This window comes from Cryptomeria japonica, chromosome 8 (assembly GCF_030272615.1).
Source record: "Cryptomeria japonica chromosome 8, Sugi_1.0, whole genome shotgun sequence".
In the NCBI taxonomy this organism is placed as follows: Eukaryota; Viridiplantae; Streptophyta; class Pinopsida; order Cupressales; family Cupressaceae; genus Cryptomeria; species Cryptomeria japonica.
The window spans coordinates 584,158,432-584,173,917 of NC_081412.1; the positions used below are offsets into that span (position 1 = coordinate 584,158,432).

At 35.3% G+C, this 15,486-nt stretch overlaps 2 protein-coding genes and 1 pseudogene across 3 annotated transcripts; all 3 read right to left on the reverse strand.

The window, feature by feature from the left end:
- Positions 1-419: 419 nt before the first annotated feature.
- On the reverse strand, positions 420-2,328 carry LOC131054655 (BAHD acyltransferase DCR). The gene is made up of 2 exons (XM_057989204.2): positions 1,584-2,328; positions 420-1,438 (listed from the first exon to the last, which is right to left on the reverse strand). Exons 1-2 carry the CDS (start codon positions 1,998-2,000, stop codon positions 566-568), a joined length of 1,290 nt encoding a protein of 429 aa, XP_057845187.2. The 5' UTR covers positions 2,001-2,328; the 3' UTR covers positions 420-565.
- A 2,759-nt stretch (positions 2,329-5,087) lies between these two features.
- On the reverse strand, positions 5,088-6,704 carry LOC131054639 (BAHD acyltransferase DCR-like; annotated as a pseudogene).
- A 3,837-nt stretch (positions 6,705-10,541) lies between these two features.
- Positions 10,542-12,456, reverse strand: LOC131054654 (BAHD acyltransferase DCR). 2 transcript variants are annotated; one of them, XM_057989203.2, is made up of 3 exons: positions 12,217-12,456; positions 11,702-12,122; positions 10,542-11,552 (listed from the first exon to the last, which is right to left on the reverse strand). In XM_057989203.2, the coding sequence occupies exons 2-3, from the start codon at positions 12,116-12,118 to the stop codon at positions 10,680-10,682; spliced, it is 1,290 nt and encodes a 429-aa protein (XP_057845186.2). In that variant the 5' UTR covers positions 12,119-12,122; positions 12,217-12,456; the 3' UTR covers positions 10,542-10,679. The 2 variants fall into 2 exon arrangements, with proteins under 2 accessions (XP_057845186.2, XP_057845185.2); XM_057989202.2 differs by having other exon boundaries at positions 11,702-12,455.
- Positions 12,457-15,486: the final 3,030 nt, after the last annotated feature.

The window sequence follows — 15,486 nt, forward strand, 5'->3', positions numbered from 1 at the left end:
TGCATAAGTTAAACAAAAATATATTTTGCTCACCAAAATATCTCTAGACAAATTTGAAAGAAAAATGAGATCCAAATTTATTTGAAATTGCTTCAAGATGGTAAAATTATAATACAAGCAACACGGTCAAATTTTTTATGAATTGTTAAACAATATTAATAAAAACATTAGGTTATAGATTCATTATTATATAGTACCTTATTAGTGGATCTCCCAATAACAAAAATGATATCTCAAATGAAGAATAAGATTGTGCCAAATATGATATCAAATATGGAAAATGTACACAAGAACAATTCCTTATAGAGTGTTAACGAACATTTAATTTAATAGAAAAGTCCATTTTGTAAACACATAAACGATTCTTGAGTTCAAATATTCTATAATATTGAAAAAAAACTCCTTATAAAAACTCTACATAACAAATTGAAACTGCATTCAAAAATTGTGCAAGACTACTTTAAAAAAGATTTGCATTTATTTTCATATTTTCATATAAAAATTGAGAGAATCTCAATAGAAGATTCAATTCAAAAGTCCCCCAACATGATAGAAATGGCTTGGGTTAAATCAAGGACGAGGGACATATAAAGTCCGCATCACTTTCCAAAGCACTCATGACAGACGGAGGAAGGCAAATCTCTAATTCAACACTTCCTCCACCTTCTCGAACAGGATGAGCAGACATCTTCCCGTCAAAACGGTTGGCGGTCCCACCCCTAACCGCTGCGGGTCGTCCCCACCCAAAATCATTCTCATACATCTCAAACCGCGGAGAACTGCCCATCAACAAACAATTCTTTTCAAACTCATCCAGCTTATACACCACCGGCTCCTTGTGCCACTTATCAATCTTTTCCCTAATAACCCCGTCCATATGACCTTCAATTAGACCGTTCAACAAACCCGCCGGGAAAGAAAGAGGCAAACTGTTAAGCTCCCCAGATGTGGCGGTCACACGTATGCCCTGAATTCCATTGCCAAAGTAAGAGCGGGGCAGCGGAGGAAGAAGGCGATGCCGACAATTGACAGAAAAACGAAATGTCGTGAGTTCGTCCGGGCAGAGCCTCCGGGCACGCGTGACTGCCCGCCACACGTGTGAGCACAACGCCTGGAACGAAGAGATCGTAAAGGACGAATCCTCGTTGGCCCGCTCCTTTAAGCGGCTGATCGTATGGGCGCTGAAATGGAACAATTTTACCCGCAGTGGAGGCGCCTTAAAGCGCTGGATGTGACCGTCCGGGTCAAGGCCAAGTCTAATTGCAGATCCAGGAGGTTCTAGCAGCGAACGGTCGTATACAGGATTACCGGGAATTTTATTGCCATTTGTTCTGCAGAGATGTGACCACGAATTAAAGAAATGCCAGAACGAAGCGCCGTCGGCTATGGCGTGGTTGAGCGTGCAACATACGGCAACCCCGTCTTTTAGCTGAGTTACCTGCAAATTTTATATCGAACTGAAACCCTAAAAACCCTTGTACAAAAAAATTCAGCTTCCAATTGAAGAATTCCGACTATTTTCCTTCTAATTCGCAGTAAACCCTTACTATTCCAAACCAGAAAATATGGATTCATTGATTTACCTGGATTACGAGCAACGGAAGGCGATGGCCTTCAAAATTGACGGCCCCGTTGAGGGCAAATAGTTCTTCGACAGCTGGGGTAACTTCTGCTGTGGTCAGATCCGCAATACTTAGGTCTTTTGCCGTGGCTTCGATGAATTCGACGCCCGAATCGTTGCAGAGGATGTAAATTCCGCCATCCAGAGGACTAGTTGTTAACCGGCCGGCCAAAGGATAAAATTTTACCAGAACCTCGGGTAGCTTTTCGGCAAGATGGTCTACATAATAGGAGAAGTCGTCCGCAGGGGTTTGATAGAGGAGGCCTTTTTGACTATAGTGGGCGAACAACATTGTTAAATCTAAGCACGACAGTTTGATCTGTTGAGCTTCCGATGGAGCGGCTGGATATATGGTGCGCTTTTTATTAATATGAATCATTTTGCTGTCACGCAGATAGGCAAGTAAGTACCCAATAAAACGCAGAAATGAGATGAAATGAAGACAGCCTAAAGTACAATGAGTTGCATCTTTATTATAAGCTAAACTAAACTTCTGGCTGCCGCCATCAGGTAGATTTTTTTTCTCCCAAGCAGAGTCCTAAAGCGGAAAGACCAAATGCCAAAGACGTTCATGCCAACTTTCGATTATATTGTCGTATACGGAAAATAATTTTCGTGTTATAGACGGAGAGACAGTAGTAGCAGGGCTTCTGCATTCTGAATCTATTCTATAAATTTTTTATCTGGATAACATGAAAGTTTAACATAATAGGACATCACAATTTTAAAACCAGTTTAACCGAAAAAGTCCGAGGTCCATACAGTAGCAGTTAAAAATCTACGGTGCAGAATTGTTTATAAACGTGTGATGACGGTCAAAAAGATCTCAGCCGCTCACATTAAATCGTGATAGACGCAGATAGCAGGTTAGACTAAACATCCGATAGTTACCTGATTTGACGCGTTTAATTCAAATTCTTATAAGATTTCAGTCGCAACAAGTTACGTGGGCATATGACTTTTATTTGCTTACTGCATTCTTCGGTGAAGATGGCTTGTTCCTGGAATGGGCCTTTTTTTCTTGGTAATTTTAAATGATGCTCCCCATTCTGTATCATTGAAATCACTGCAATTATTGATGGCATGAAAGACTAAATAAAACATCAGAATTATGCAGTGTTGTAACAGGCAAAGGCTGAATCAAATATGAAAATTTGATTTTTTTTTTTGATACAATATAAGTAATTGCAGCTCAATAGGGCTGCACAGGAGTTGAACCAACACAGCATAGTCAGCAAGACTCAAATACATGACTGAATTATAACCAGTTATATATAGTTGAACCAGAACTCATGAACTAAAGTAGCATATTACATCGAAAATTTGAACATGTCTTGTAGTTGTCTAGTACATTTGATGTCACCTTCATTAAGCTGCAAAAACTGGTACTTTATCTCATCGAGCGGTTTGTTGTAGGTTTTCTTCTTCAGCTGCGAACATAAAAAGACGAAATGAAACATAATGTCATAGTAAAACTTTAGAATATCTACTTCCTGATGCAAAATGTGATTAGAAAACACTTTCAAGCATCTACTTTTTCAAATGTGCAACAAAATAAACTGCCTCATAGAATTAGAAATCACATTCTTATGAAGTCTCAAACCAAAAACTGCTTCTTTCCACCATATAGAAAAACAAAAAACATAAGGAAAATGATTATAAATGATATTCCATTTTTTCTTCATTCTCAAATAGTCCCAAAAAATGTGTTTTAAACTTTTCCTGGTGTGACAAAAGGGGTAGTTAGCTGATTGTAATAAAAAATGTGTTTTACTTTCCTTGTTCCATTTCTTAAGGAGTATTGGAACATCAATGATATGTTGGAGATTAAGTTGCAAGCAATAAAAGGATTTTCACTAGTGATGTTGCTCTTTCAAAGCATTCTCTTTGGTTGGAGGAAATTGCCTTGTCAAGGCTTTCTTTTAAGACAATTGACCTAAAATTACTTTGAAGGATCAACCCTTTGAATTCCTCTTGATGTTCATTTGCAAGGTATTATTCACACCTTCACACCAAATTCTATAGAATGCACTTCGAGTCTCTAAGATGAATTTATACATTACTTTTTTATTTGCTTGTTTTTTCACATTTTCTCACTTAACATTTACATATCAAATTCTATGGAGTGCACTCCAAGATTAACACCTAGATTAAGTAAAATATATGAAAACTCCATTCTTGAATTTGAAATCTAAGATGGACATTTCATTCAAATCATAAATTGTGGTCCTTTGTGAATCTTTCCCCTAGATGTCGAACTGGGCTACTCGTCGCAGAGTAGAATAAATTGTAGCCAGAGACAACGACTACCTCTACATCTACTACTTGTGATTCCACCCAAGTAGTTGTCTCTGCCACCTGTGTTAGTTATGAATCAACCACCAATAAGAAAGAATGAATGTTGTCAAGGCCCCCTTGTATTCCCAATGAATCTCTCATCATAGTAGGGTAGAGTAATTGGTCAACTCGTTAATAGATGGGATCCTATACCATGTGCATGTTAATCAAATGTCCTCTTGATCTATGAAATTGTGAGCTCAATTATAACAAATAGAGGAAGAAAATGATGTAGTGAAATTTGATATAACCAGTCATTCGAAATATGCATATTCAATTATGTTTATTGTCATTTATTATATTTCTTACTAGGATTTAATATTGACTCAATACATTACAATTTAAAGTTATAGTTATGGCGATTGAAGTTTTCTTTTTTAAAATGTAATTACATAAGTAAAATCATTTTCTTCAACAATATAATGTATTTGACATGTACAAAATTAATCATTTATGCCATTTTTTAAAATTAAGTAGAATATTTAGTTTTATATATTATTGGTCTAAAATAGTATGCAAAAATTATTGATTCCATTGGTTGACAAATATTTGTCATTATATTAAGTATATAAACATTTATGAAGATGAAGACGAGATCATTATTAGACTACATCCACTTCTTCACAATAGATATCAACTAATTTAAGCTTCGCCATCTCAATATGTTAATTGTTTACTAGGAACATGAATCATAACATCTTTCCTTTTTTATTTTAGGAATCTAGTACTAATACCTTGTGCATATTTTAATTTTGGGATCTTGAAAGATAGGTTGAGCATTTCCTTATAGATAATGAGTTTTCTTGTTTAAGTTTATTTGTATAAGGAGTGGGTTCCCTCACATAAGAAGGATATTTCATGGGTAAGCATGATATTCCTAGCTATGGTGAAAATATATTTGTTAATGGACTTCAATGATCAATCATATTCTCACATGGAGTATAATGCATGTCTCTCTCATAAGAAATAAGAATGATTACTACATGAAATATCAACCTCAAATTACCAAATAATTCAATCAACAATGTGACATAAAACTATAGAAAGTAGCTTTTTTTTTTTTGATAAATAATACTTTAAACTTTATTATTAGAATTTGTATAAGATGAACAAAAATATATTTTACTCACCAAAATATCTCTAGACAAATTTGAAAGAAAAATGAGATCCAAATTTATCAATCTTTTCCCTAATTACCCCGTCCATATGACCTGCAATTAGACCGTTCAACAAACCCGCCTGGAAGGAAAGAGGCAAACTGTTAAGCTCCCCAGATGTGGGGGTCACGCGTATGCCCTGAATTCCATTGCCAAAGTAAGAGCTGGGCACCGGAGGAACAAGCCGGGGCCGACAGTTGACGGAAACACGAAATATCGTGTGCTCGTCCGGGCAGAGCCTCCGGGCCCGCACAACGCCTGGAACGAAGAGATCGTAAAGCGGCTGAATCCTGGTTGGCCCACTCCTTTAAGCGGCTGATCGTATTGGCGCTGAAATGGAATATTTTTACTCGCAGGGGAGGCGGGCAAAAGCGCGGGACGTGACCGTCCTGGTCAAGGTCAAGTCTAACTGCAGACTTGCCAGGCGCAGAGAACGGTCATATATGGGATTAACGGGAATTTTGTTCCCGTTTTTTCTGCAGAGATATGACCACGAATTAAAGAAATGACAACTCCATCTTTCAGCCGAGTTACCTGCAAATTTCATATCAATGCTTACTGAAACCCTATAAACCCTTGCACAAAGAATTTCAGCTTCGAATTAAAAAATTCCGACTATTTTCCCTAACAGCCTTAGTTCGCAGTAAATCCTTACCATTCCAAACCGGAAAATATTTATTCATTCATTGATTTACCTGCAAATTTCATATTAAACGATTACTGAAACCCTAAACAACATTATACAAAGAATTTCAGCTTCAAATTTTAAAATTCCAGATTATTTCCAAACCGGAAAATATACACATTGATTTACCTGGACTCCCAGCAGCGGAAGGCGATGTCCTTCAAAATTGACGGCTCCGTTGAGGGCAAATAGTTCTTCGACAGCTTGCGGAACTTCTGCTGTGGTCAGATCCGCAATACTTAGGTCTTCTGCCACGGCTTCGATTAAATCTACGCCCGAGTCGTTGCAGAGGATGTAAATACCGGCATCCAGAGGACTAGTTATTAACCGGCCGGCCAAAGGATAAAATTTTACCAGTATTTCGGACAGCGTTTTGACAAGACGTTCTACATAAGAGGAGAAGTATCCCGCAGGAATTTGATAGAGGAGACCATTATGAATGTACTGGACGAACAGCATTGGTAAATCTAAGCACGGCAGTTTGATCTGTTGAGCTTCGGATGGAGTGGCTGGAAATACAGTGCGCTTGTTATTAACATGAACCATTTTGCTCTGATGTAGATAAAATGCAGAAAATAATACGCAGAAATGAGATGAAATGGAAGATTTTTAAAGATGTCCATGAGATCAGGCTGTTTTAATTAGAAATCACTGATTTAGACTGCTCATCTTCAAATTATTGTGATACCGAAAATAGATATCTCCACAGTCGACAAGGAAAAGCTTAAACTTTCTTTTAATGGCAATCTGCAGATAGAGTTTTGTATCATGTTCCACTTGGGATTGGACTCTTCGAGATAATGGCTTTTTCCCAAATCGGTTTATTTTTCCAGTTTAGACTAGATCGACCAACGACCGACCATGGTAGCAGATAAAGAGGCATTCATCATGTCAGGTAGATGTTCTCTTGTTTGTTTTCTTTCAATATTTGAGATTAGAAAGATTTAAGCAATTATGAATATTTATGTAAAAAGTAATTTTTAAAAGAGATCATAACTAAAAAAGGGGAGTTAGTGCACATTACTTAAAACATCACATGAAAAGAACCTTACACCTAACAATGACCATAACACATATGGTAGCTTAGGATATCAAATCTCCGTGAGACATTCATGAGGTTGAGGAGTTTCTTTTCATATTTTATGCTAATGATATTTGAAGTAAAGAAGTTTTCTAAGAATTATGTTTTTTTTATAGTATGTATTTTATATTAAAGGCAATTGAGCTTTGGTTGTTCATAATTGTTTTGTTGATGGAATTGAAAGTGCCAAAAATGAGCATGGTAAGATAGGTTGTTTGAGTCCTAAGTACGAATTGGAAGATTTGCACCCAATTGACTTCAAAGTAAAGATATGTTATTATTGACAATTTAAGATGATGGCGGAGTCCTTTCCTAAGAAGTATTTGAAAATCAATGGTGTGTTGGGCACTAAGTTGTTAGTGATAAATGGATTTCACACTAGCCTTGTGTCTTGCTCAAGTGTTTTCTTTTGTTGGAGAAAGCATTACATTGTGAAGGACTTATTTGGAGACAACACACCTAACATTACTTTGGGGGATTGACCCTTTGCATTTTCCTTCATATTCCTTTTCAATGTATTATTCTCACATTCACACCATGCTCTATAGAATGCACTCTAAGATCTCTAGCATAATTATAAACGTTACTTTTTATTTACTATTTTTTCATATGTTCTCATTTTACAACTATATTAATTGAAGTTTATTATCAACATTGTTAATTGGATTGACTAGGCTTTACCTAGACACTTTTACATGAGAATATATTACTTCAAATGCTTTAATATTTACATCTAACAATAAAATTATGAAATATTTAGATTCTTGATAATCCACATTCTATTTTTCATTTGGATTCTTAAGAAATACAATGACCCACATTGATATAGGAAAACCTCATTCTTGAATATTAAATTTAAGATTATGTATTCCATTATTTAAATAATAAATGGTGGTAAGGTCTTTATAGATGGGTTCATATCCTATGTTCATGTCAACTAGTTTTCCTCTTTGATTGTGAAATTATGAGCCCAACTATAACAAATTATAAAGAACGAAAATCTAGTAGAAATTTATATATGTAGTCACTAAATGTGCTTATTGAATTATGTTAATTATCATTATTGGATTACACAAGAGGATTTACTACCTAGAAAATATATTAAAGTTCATGGCTATGGTGGTTGAATTTCTCTCCCCCCAAAAATAACTACATAAATGGATTCATGCTATTTCATATTTATATATTTATATTTGACATACACCATTAACCATTGTGGCATTTCTTTTGTTAATAAAGTTTATACAGATTATCAACCCAAAGCAATTTTGAGAAAAGTTGTAGATTGTTTTGGTCAAATAATCTTTTTCCTAATATTGAGCATGAAAACTTTTCTTGAGACAAAGACATCATTATTAGGTTGCATCAACTCCTTCACATCAGGTGTCAACTATAAGCTTCACCATCTCTATGTGTCAATTGTTTACTAGGGAAATCAAGTATGCAATCCTTTCTTTTAATGTTAAGTATCTACTACTAAACAATATTATTTAAAATCTAGTAGAAATTTATATATGTAGTCACTAAATGTGCTTATTGAATTATGTTAATTATCATTATTGGATTACACAAGAGGATTTACTACCTAGAAAATATATTAAAGTTCATGGCTATGGTGGTTGAATTTCTCTCCCCAAAAAAATAACTACATAAATGGATTCATGCTATTTCATATTTATATATTTATATTTGACATACACCATTAACCATTGTGGCATTTCTTTTGTTAATAAAGTTTATACAGATTATCAACCCAAAGCAATTTTGAGAAAAGTTTTAGATTGTTTTGGTCACATAATCTTTTTCCTAATATTGAGCATGAAAACTTTTCTTGAGACAAAGACATCATTATTAGGTTGCATCAACTCCTTCACATCAGGTGTCAACTATAAGCTTCACCATCTCTATATGTCAATTGTTTACTAGGGAAATCAAGTATACAATCCTTTCTTTTAATGTTAAGTATCTACTACTAAACCTTATGTTTTTCTTGAGTACATAACCTATTTTTCTATTTGAATATTGAAATATAGGTCAAGGATTTTCTTAGAGCTTACAAGGTTTCCTATGCAATTTTCTCTATACATGGAGTTTCCACAGACATGAAGGATATTTTATGGCCAAGTATGTTGTTCTTGGCTATGACAAAAACATACCTAGTAATCAATGAAAATTTGTTGATGTTGAAATGAGTGCATACTTTTAAAAACACTTTTTTCCTTCTTAAATGATAATCTTTATTTTTAGATATTAATATATTTTAGCATAATTGATAATAGTCATAATTTTAGTGACATACAATAAGAACATATGCTTCTCTTCATGTATGTTCTTTATTGTTGTTTAACCTATAGAAGGTTTCATTTTTGGTTGAAATCATTGTAAAAACATTTGAAGAGTTTGCAAACTTGAACAATGATAATTAGGGTCTAATATTGATTGCAATCTCACATGTGTAGAGCTTAGCAAGTCTACATGCCTCCTTGAACTTTAATTATGAATGATATGCCTAAATATGAGAGAGTGTATATGTCTCCGTAATGAGGAAGGATGATGAACACCTACATGTAATATCAACCTCAAATTACTCGACAATTCAATTAACAATGTAATCCACACCTTGTAATATAAAATATATACAATAACTTCCATTAACACATTTAAACAAATAATTTATTCTTCTTTATGAATTTTGAATCAATTATGAATTCAACTAATTATAAAATGTAATTAGCATACCTATTATAGATTAAGTGCAATCACAATATAATTCCTATCAAATCATAGGAAAATTAAAAGCTCATTTGTAATTTTGAAGAGTTGTCTTTGTTTATGAAGCAATGTGCGTTTACTTTCTAAAGGTGAATTGGCTGCATAGTTTCCTTTCTCTCAATATCATGCAACATAGCCATTGAGGATAATGATGTTAAAGACTAGTTTTATGATAAAGTTCATTTCTAGATTAGATATGATTTTATTTGGCAAAATAAATTCATGGAGAAGAGCAAACATATGATGAGATTTTTATTTCCTAACAATAATTTTTACAAGGACTAGAATGTACCTTTAATTCCTCGCCAAAGATGGTAGAGATAGATTGCTATAAATTTAAAATGTAGCATTTGATCGATTCAGTGAGAAAAAAGGTTTTGGATAAATAAATATGAATAATATGGTATCATACTAATTTCTCCAAATAATACTTTAAACTTTATGATTAGAATCTGCATATGATAAACAAAAATATATTTGAAAGAAAAATGAGATCTAAATTTATTTTAAATCACTTCAAGGTTAAATAATATACAATATTATTTAACATTAGGTTATAACAATATATAATATTCCATAAACAATATTAACCAAAACATCAGGTTATAGTTTCATTATTATATGGTATACTCGTAGTGGATTTCCCAATAGCAAAAACAATATTTAGATTGAAGAATAAGATTGTGTCAAATTTGCTATCAAATATAAAAAATGTATACAAGAACAACTCCTGATAGACATTTAAGGACATTTGATTTAATGACAAAGTCCATTTTGTAGACAATTAGATAGTACTTGAATTCTAATCTTCTATAATATTGAAAAAAAACTCCTCCTAAAGACTACATAATATATTGAAACTGCATTAAAAAAATTGTGTAGAACTACTTTAAAAAAGATTTGTATTTTATATTTATTGTAGAAAGTTAGTGCCACATACTTTCATACAAAAATTAAGAGTATCTCTATTGAAGATTCAATTCAAAAGTCCCCAACATGGTAGAAATGGGTGAGAAATGGCTTGGATTAAATCAAGGATGAGGGACAACTAAAATCAGGGTCACTTTCCAAAGCACTCATTACAGGTGGAGGAAGACAAATCTCTAATTCAACACTTCCTCCGCCTTCTCGACCGGGATAAGCAGACATCTTCCCGTCGAAACGGTTAGCGGTCCCACTCCTAACCGCCACGGGTCGTCCCCACCCAAAATCATTCTCATACATCTCAAACCGCGGAGAACTCCCCATCATCAAACAATTCTTTTCAAACGCATCCAGCTTATACACCACCGGCTCCTTATACCAGTTAACAATCTTTTCCCTAATAACCCCGTCCATATGACCTGCAATTAGATCGTTCAACAAACCCGCCGGGAAAGAAAGAGGCAAACTGTTAAGCTCCCCAGATGTGGCGGTCACGCGTATGCTCTGAACAACATTGCCAAAGTAAGAGCTAGGCACCTTAGGAAGAAGCCGATGCCGACAATTGACAGAAACACGAAATGTCGTGAGTTCGTCTGGGCAGAGCCTCCGGGCACGCGTGACTGCCCGCCACACGTGTGCGCTCAACGCCTGGAAGGAAGAGATCGTTAATGGTGAATCCTGGTTTGCCTGCTCCTTTAAGCGGCTGATCGTATGGGCGGTGAAATGGAACAATTTTACCCGCAGTGGAGGCGGGCAAAACCGTGGAACGTGACCGTCCGGATCAAGGCCAAGTCTAACTGCAGATCCAGGAGGCTCTAGCAGAGAACGGTCGTAAATGGGGTTAACAGGAATTTTGTTGCCGTTTGTTCTGCAGAGATGTGACCACGAATTAAAGAAATCCCAGAACGAAGCGCCGTCGGCTATGGCGTGGTTGAGCGTGCAACACACGGCAACCCCGTCTTTCAGCTGAGTTACCTGCAAATTTCATGTCAATGATTACTGAAACCCTAAAAACCCTTATACAAAAAACTTAAGCTTTCAAATTAAAGAATTCTGGATAGTTTTCTTAATTTGCAGTAAACCCTTGCCATTCCAAACCAGGAAATATGGATCCATTGATTTACCTGGATTACGAGCAACGGAAGGCGATGGCCTTCAAAATTGACGGCCCCATGGAGGGCAAAAAGTTCTTCGACAGCTGGTGTAACTTCTGCTGTGGTCAGATCCGCAATACTTACGTCTTTTGCTGTGGCTTCGATGAATTCGACGCCCGAATCGTTGCAGAGGATGTAAATACCTCCATCCAGAGGACTAGTTGTTAACCGGCCGGCCAAAGGATAAAATTTTACCAGAACCTCAGACAGCCTTTCGACAAGACCCTCTACATAAGAGGGGAAATCATCCGCAGGGGTTTGATAGAGGAGGCCTTTTTGAATGTAGTGGGCGAACACCATTGCTAAATCTGAGCACGACAGTTTGATCTGTTGAACTTCGGATGGAGCGGCTGGAAATATGGTGCGCTTTTTATTAACCTGAACCATTTTGCTGTAACGCAGACAGTCAAGTAAGTACTCAATAAAATGCAGAAATGAGATGAAATAAAGGCAGTCTAAAGCACAATGAGCTGCATATTTAATACATTTCAAGCTTCTCTGTATAATACACTAAACTTCTGGCAGGGTCATCAGGTCGTTTTTTTTTCCCCCAATTTTACATTCCTAACGCTGAAAGAGCAAATGCCGAAGACGTTCAAGCCTGAAAAAGTCCGAGGTCGATACAGTAGCAGTTAAAAATCTACGGTGCAGAATCGTTTACAAACGTTTGATTACAGTCAGAAAGATCTCAGCCGCTCACATTAAATCGAGATCGAGGCAGGTAGAAGGTTGGACTAAACATCCGATATCTACCTGATTTGACGTGTTTAATTCAAATTCTTGTAAGATTTCAGTGACGTGGGCATATGACTTTTTTTTGCCTTTCTCCATTCTTAGTTGAAGATGGCTTGTTCTTGGAATGGGCCTTTTTGTCTTGGCAATTTTAAATGATCATCCCCATTCTGAATCATTCAAATTACTGCAATTATCGATGGCATGAAAGACTAAATAAAACATCAGAATTCTTCAGTGTTGTAATGGGCAAAGGCTGAACCAAATATGAAAATTTGAATTGTAAGGTGGTTAGGTGTGAAAAAGCTTCCCCTAAATAATGATAGTATATCTAGTAATAGTTTCTTTACAGATTTTTCTATTTGGGACTCTTCAAAAAAAAAATGTTGTAAAACAATTCATTAGATGAGTATGAATATTTATGTAGATAAGGATTCTATGAGTCTCTTCTATATTGATAAATGAAAATTAGTATTTCTATAATTTTTTTATGCTTGTTTTGATTTTTTTGACACTAACATCATAATAAAAAAGGTGACTTTCTAGTATAATGTATAAGTATTGTTGCAATGTGCACATTACTTAAAAATTATGTGGAAAAACTTGACATCCAATAGTGACAATCAAACATCTAGTCAAGAAAGTGCATTTTAGCTTAATATATTGAATCTAGATGAGGTACTTTCCATCTTTTATTTTAATGGTTATTTGAAGTAGGATGTGTTGGCCATATGCTTGATATGGTTAAGTGTTGTCATCGATGTCAACACTGTATCCCAATTAGTCTTGGTGATCATCTTGGTTTTGGTTGTGTTTTTGATCCGGTATGATCATATCTCTGGAATCGGTTTTGAATGCTTATTCTGATGGTTATATGCTTGCTTTATTCTGGTGGTCTCATGATTTGGTCATCGCTTTTGGTATCTACCGGTAACCGACTTGTTTTTGGCTTGCTTGTGCCTTTATCGGTTTTTGGCGTTCCCGGTTAGCTTTACCGGTATGCATTATTTAGTGACTTTATTTGTGGATTTTGGGTTTGGTTTATTGAATCAGTTTCTATCATGTTGATGATGCTTCTTGATCATATCCCGAGTGTTTGATGACTTTGCATTGGATGATTGTTGTTAAGGTGGTCCTATTTGGATCCGGTTAAACTTTCACTGAGGGTTTCTACCGGCAAGTGAAGTGTGCTGGATTTTGGTCTTGGTGGAATTCTCGGTGGATTTAATTGTTTGGTTTTTGGATTTAGATCCATGCTATGTAATGTAAATCATAATATTGGTCTGATGGTATTGTGTGATGTGGTTTTTGTAATCATGGGTTTAAGGTTTAATTGACCTTGTCAATAAGGTTGATGATCTATATTTATAGGTGACTTATTCATGGAATGATATATGAATGGATGGATCGATGGTTATGATTGGTTATGTCTGGATTATCAAAGGTTGATTTATGAGCAAATTAGGTCATATCATTCCGAGAAGGTTTAAGGAAGGTTTTATTGTAGGGCAGACATCAATGCTTAACTAGAACTGTATCAGGCATTTTTAGATGCTACTTTCTTAGTTCATTGTATTTTGGATTGTAGTCCAATAGTTTTGTAAGTCAATGAGGCTTCCCTTTGTGATGAGAAATGTGCTTTAGGCCGTTGGCCTTTCTGCATGTGCAAACCCCATTGTAGTCATTCACAATACTACTGCAGAGTATTCATCTGATTGTGGGTAGGGTTTCCCACTATGGTTTTTCCCTTTCCGGGTTTTCCACGTCAAAATATTGGTGTTATGTGTGTTATGCTTTCATATTATATTCTTCATTGAGTTGTGCTCCAGTTTAAGGTTTATAATTGAATTGATTGATGTTATTGTTAGTAAACTGATTCAACACCCCCCCCGCCTCTTAGTCTACTCTCAATATCAGCCCATTCTAACAGGACGTTTGCAAAGAGCTTTATTGTTGCTCATGGCATGTATTTAGTATCATTTTGTATTGGAGACACAAAAGATTTAATTGTTCATATGTATTTTGTTGGTGACCTTGGAAGTGGTGAATATGAACATCACAAGATAGGTTTTCATGGATCTAAAAACTATTTAGAGGATTTGCACCTAAATAACTTCAAAATATTTATTTTTAATAAGAAAAGATGATGTTATTATTGACAACCAAGGATCATGGAAGAGTCCTTTCTTAAGGAGTATTGGAACATCAATGATGTGTTGGAGATTAAGTTGCAAGCAATAAAAAGATTTTGCACTAGTGATGTTGCTCCCTCAAAGCTTATTCTCTTTGGTTGGAAGAAGCATTGCCTTGTCAAGGCTTTATTTGAAGACAATTGACCTAAATTTACTTTGAAGGATTGGCCCTTTGAATTCCTCTTCATGTTCCTTTGCAAGGTATTATTCACACCTTCACACCAAACTCTATAGAATGCACTCCAAGTCTCTAAAATGAATTTACACATTACTTTTTTATTTGCTTGATTTTTCACATTTTCTTGCTCAACATCTACATATCAAACTCTATGGAATGCACTCCAAGTTTAACACCTAGATTAAGTAAAATATATGAAAATGTTGCATTATTGAACGTGAAATATAAGATGGACATTCCATTCAAATCATAAATTGTGGTCCTTTGTGAATCTTTCCCCTAGACGTCAAACTGGGCTACTCATCGTGGAGTAGAATAAATTGTAGTGAGAAATAACAACTACCTCTACATCTACTACTTGTGATTCCACCTAAGCCGTTGTCTCTGCCACCTATGTTAGTTATAATTGGACCACCAGTAAGAAAGAATGAATGTTGTCAAGGCCCCGTTGTACTCCCAATGAACCTCACACATCACAATGGGTTAGAAAAATTGGTCAAGTTGTTATAGATGGGTTCCTATATGTTAATCAGATGTCCTCTTGATCAATGAAATTATGAGCCCAACTATAACAAATAGAGGAAGAAAATGATGTAGTAAAATTTGATATAACAAGTCATTAGAAATATGCATATTCAATTATGTTTATTGTC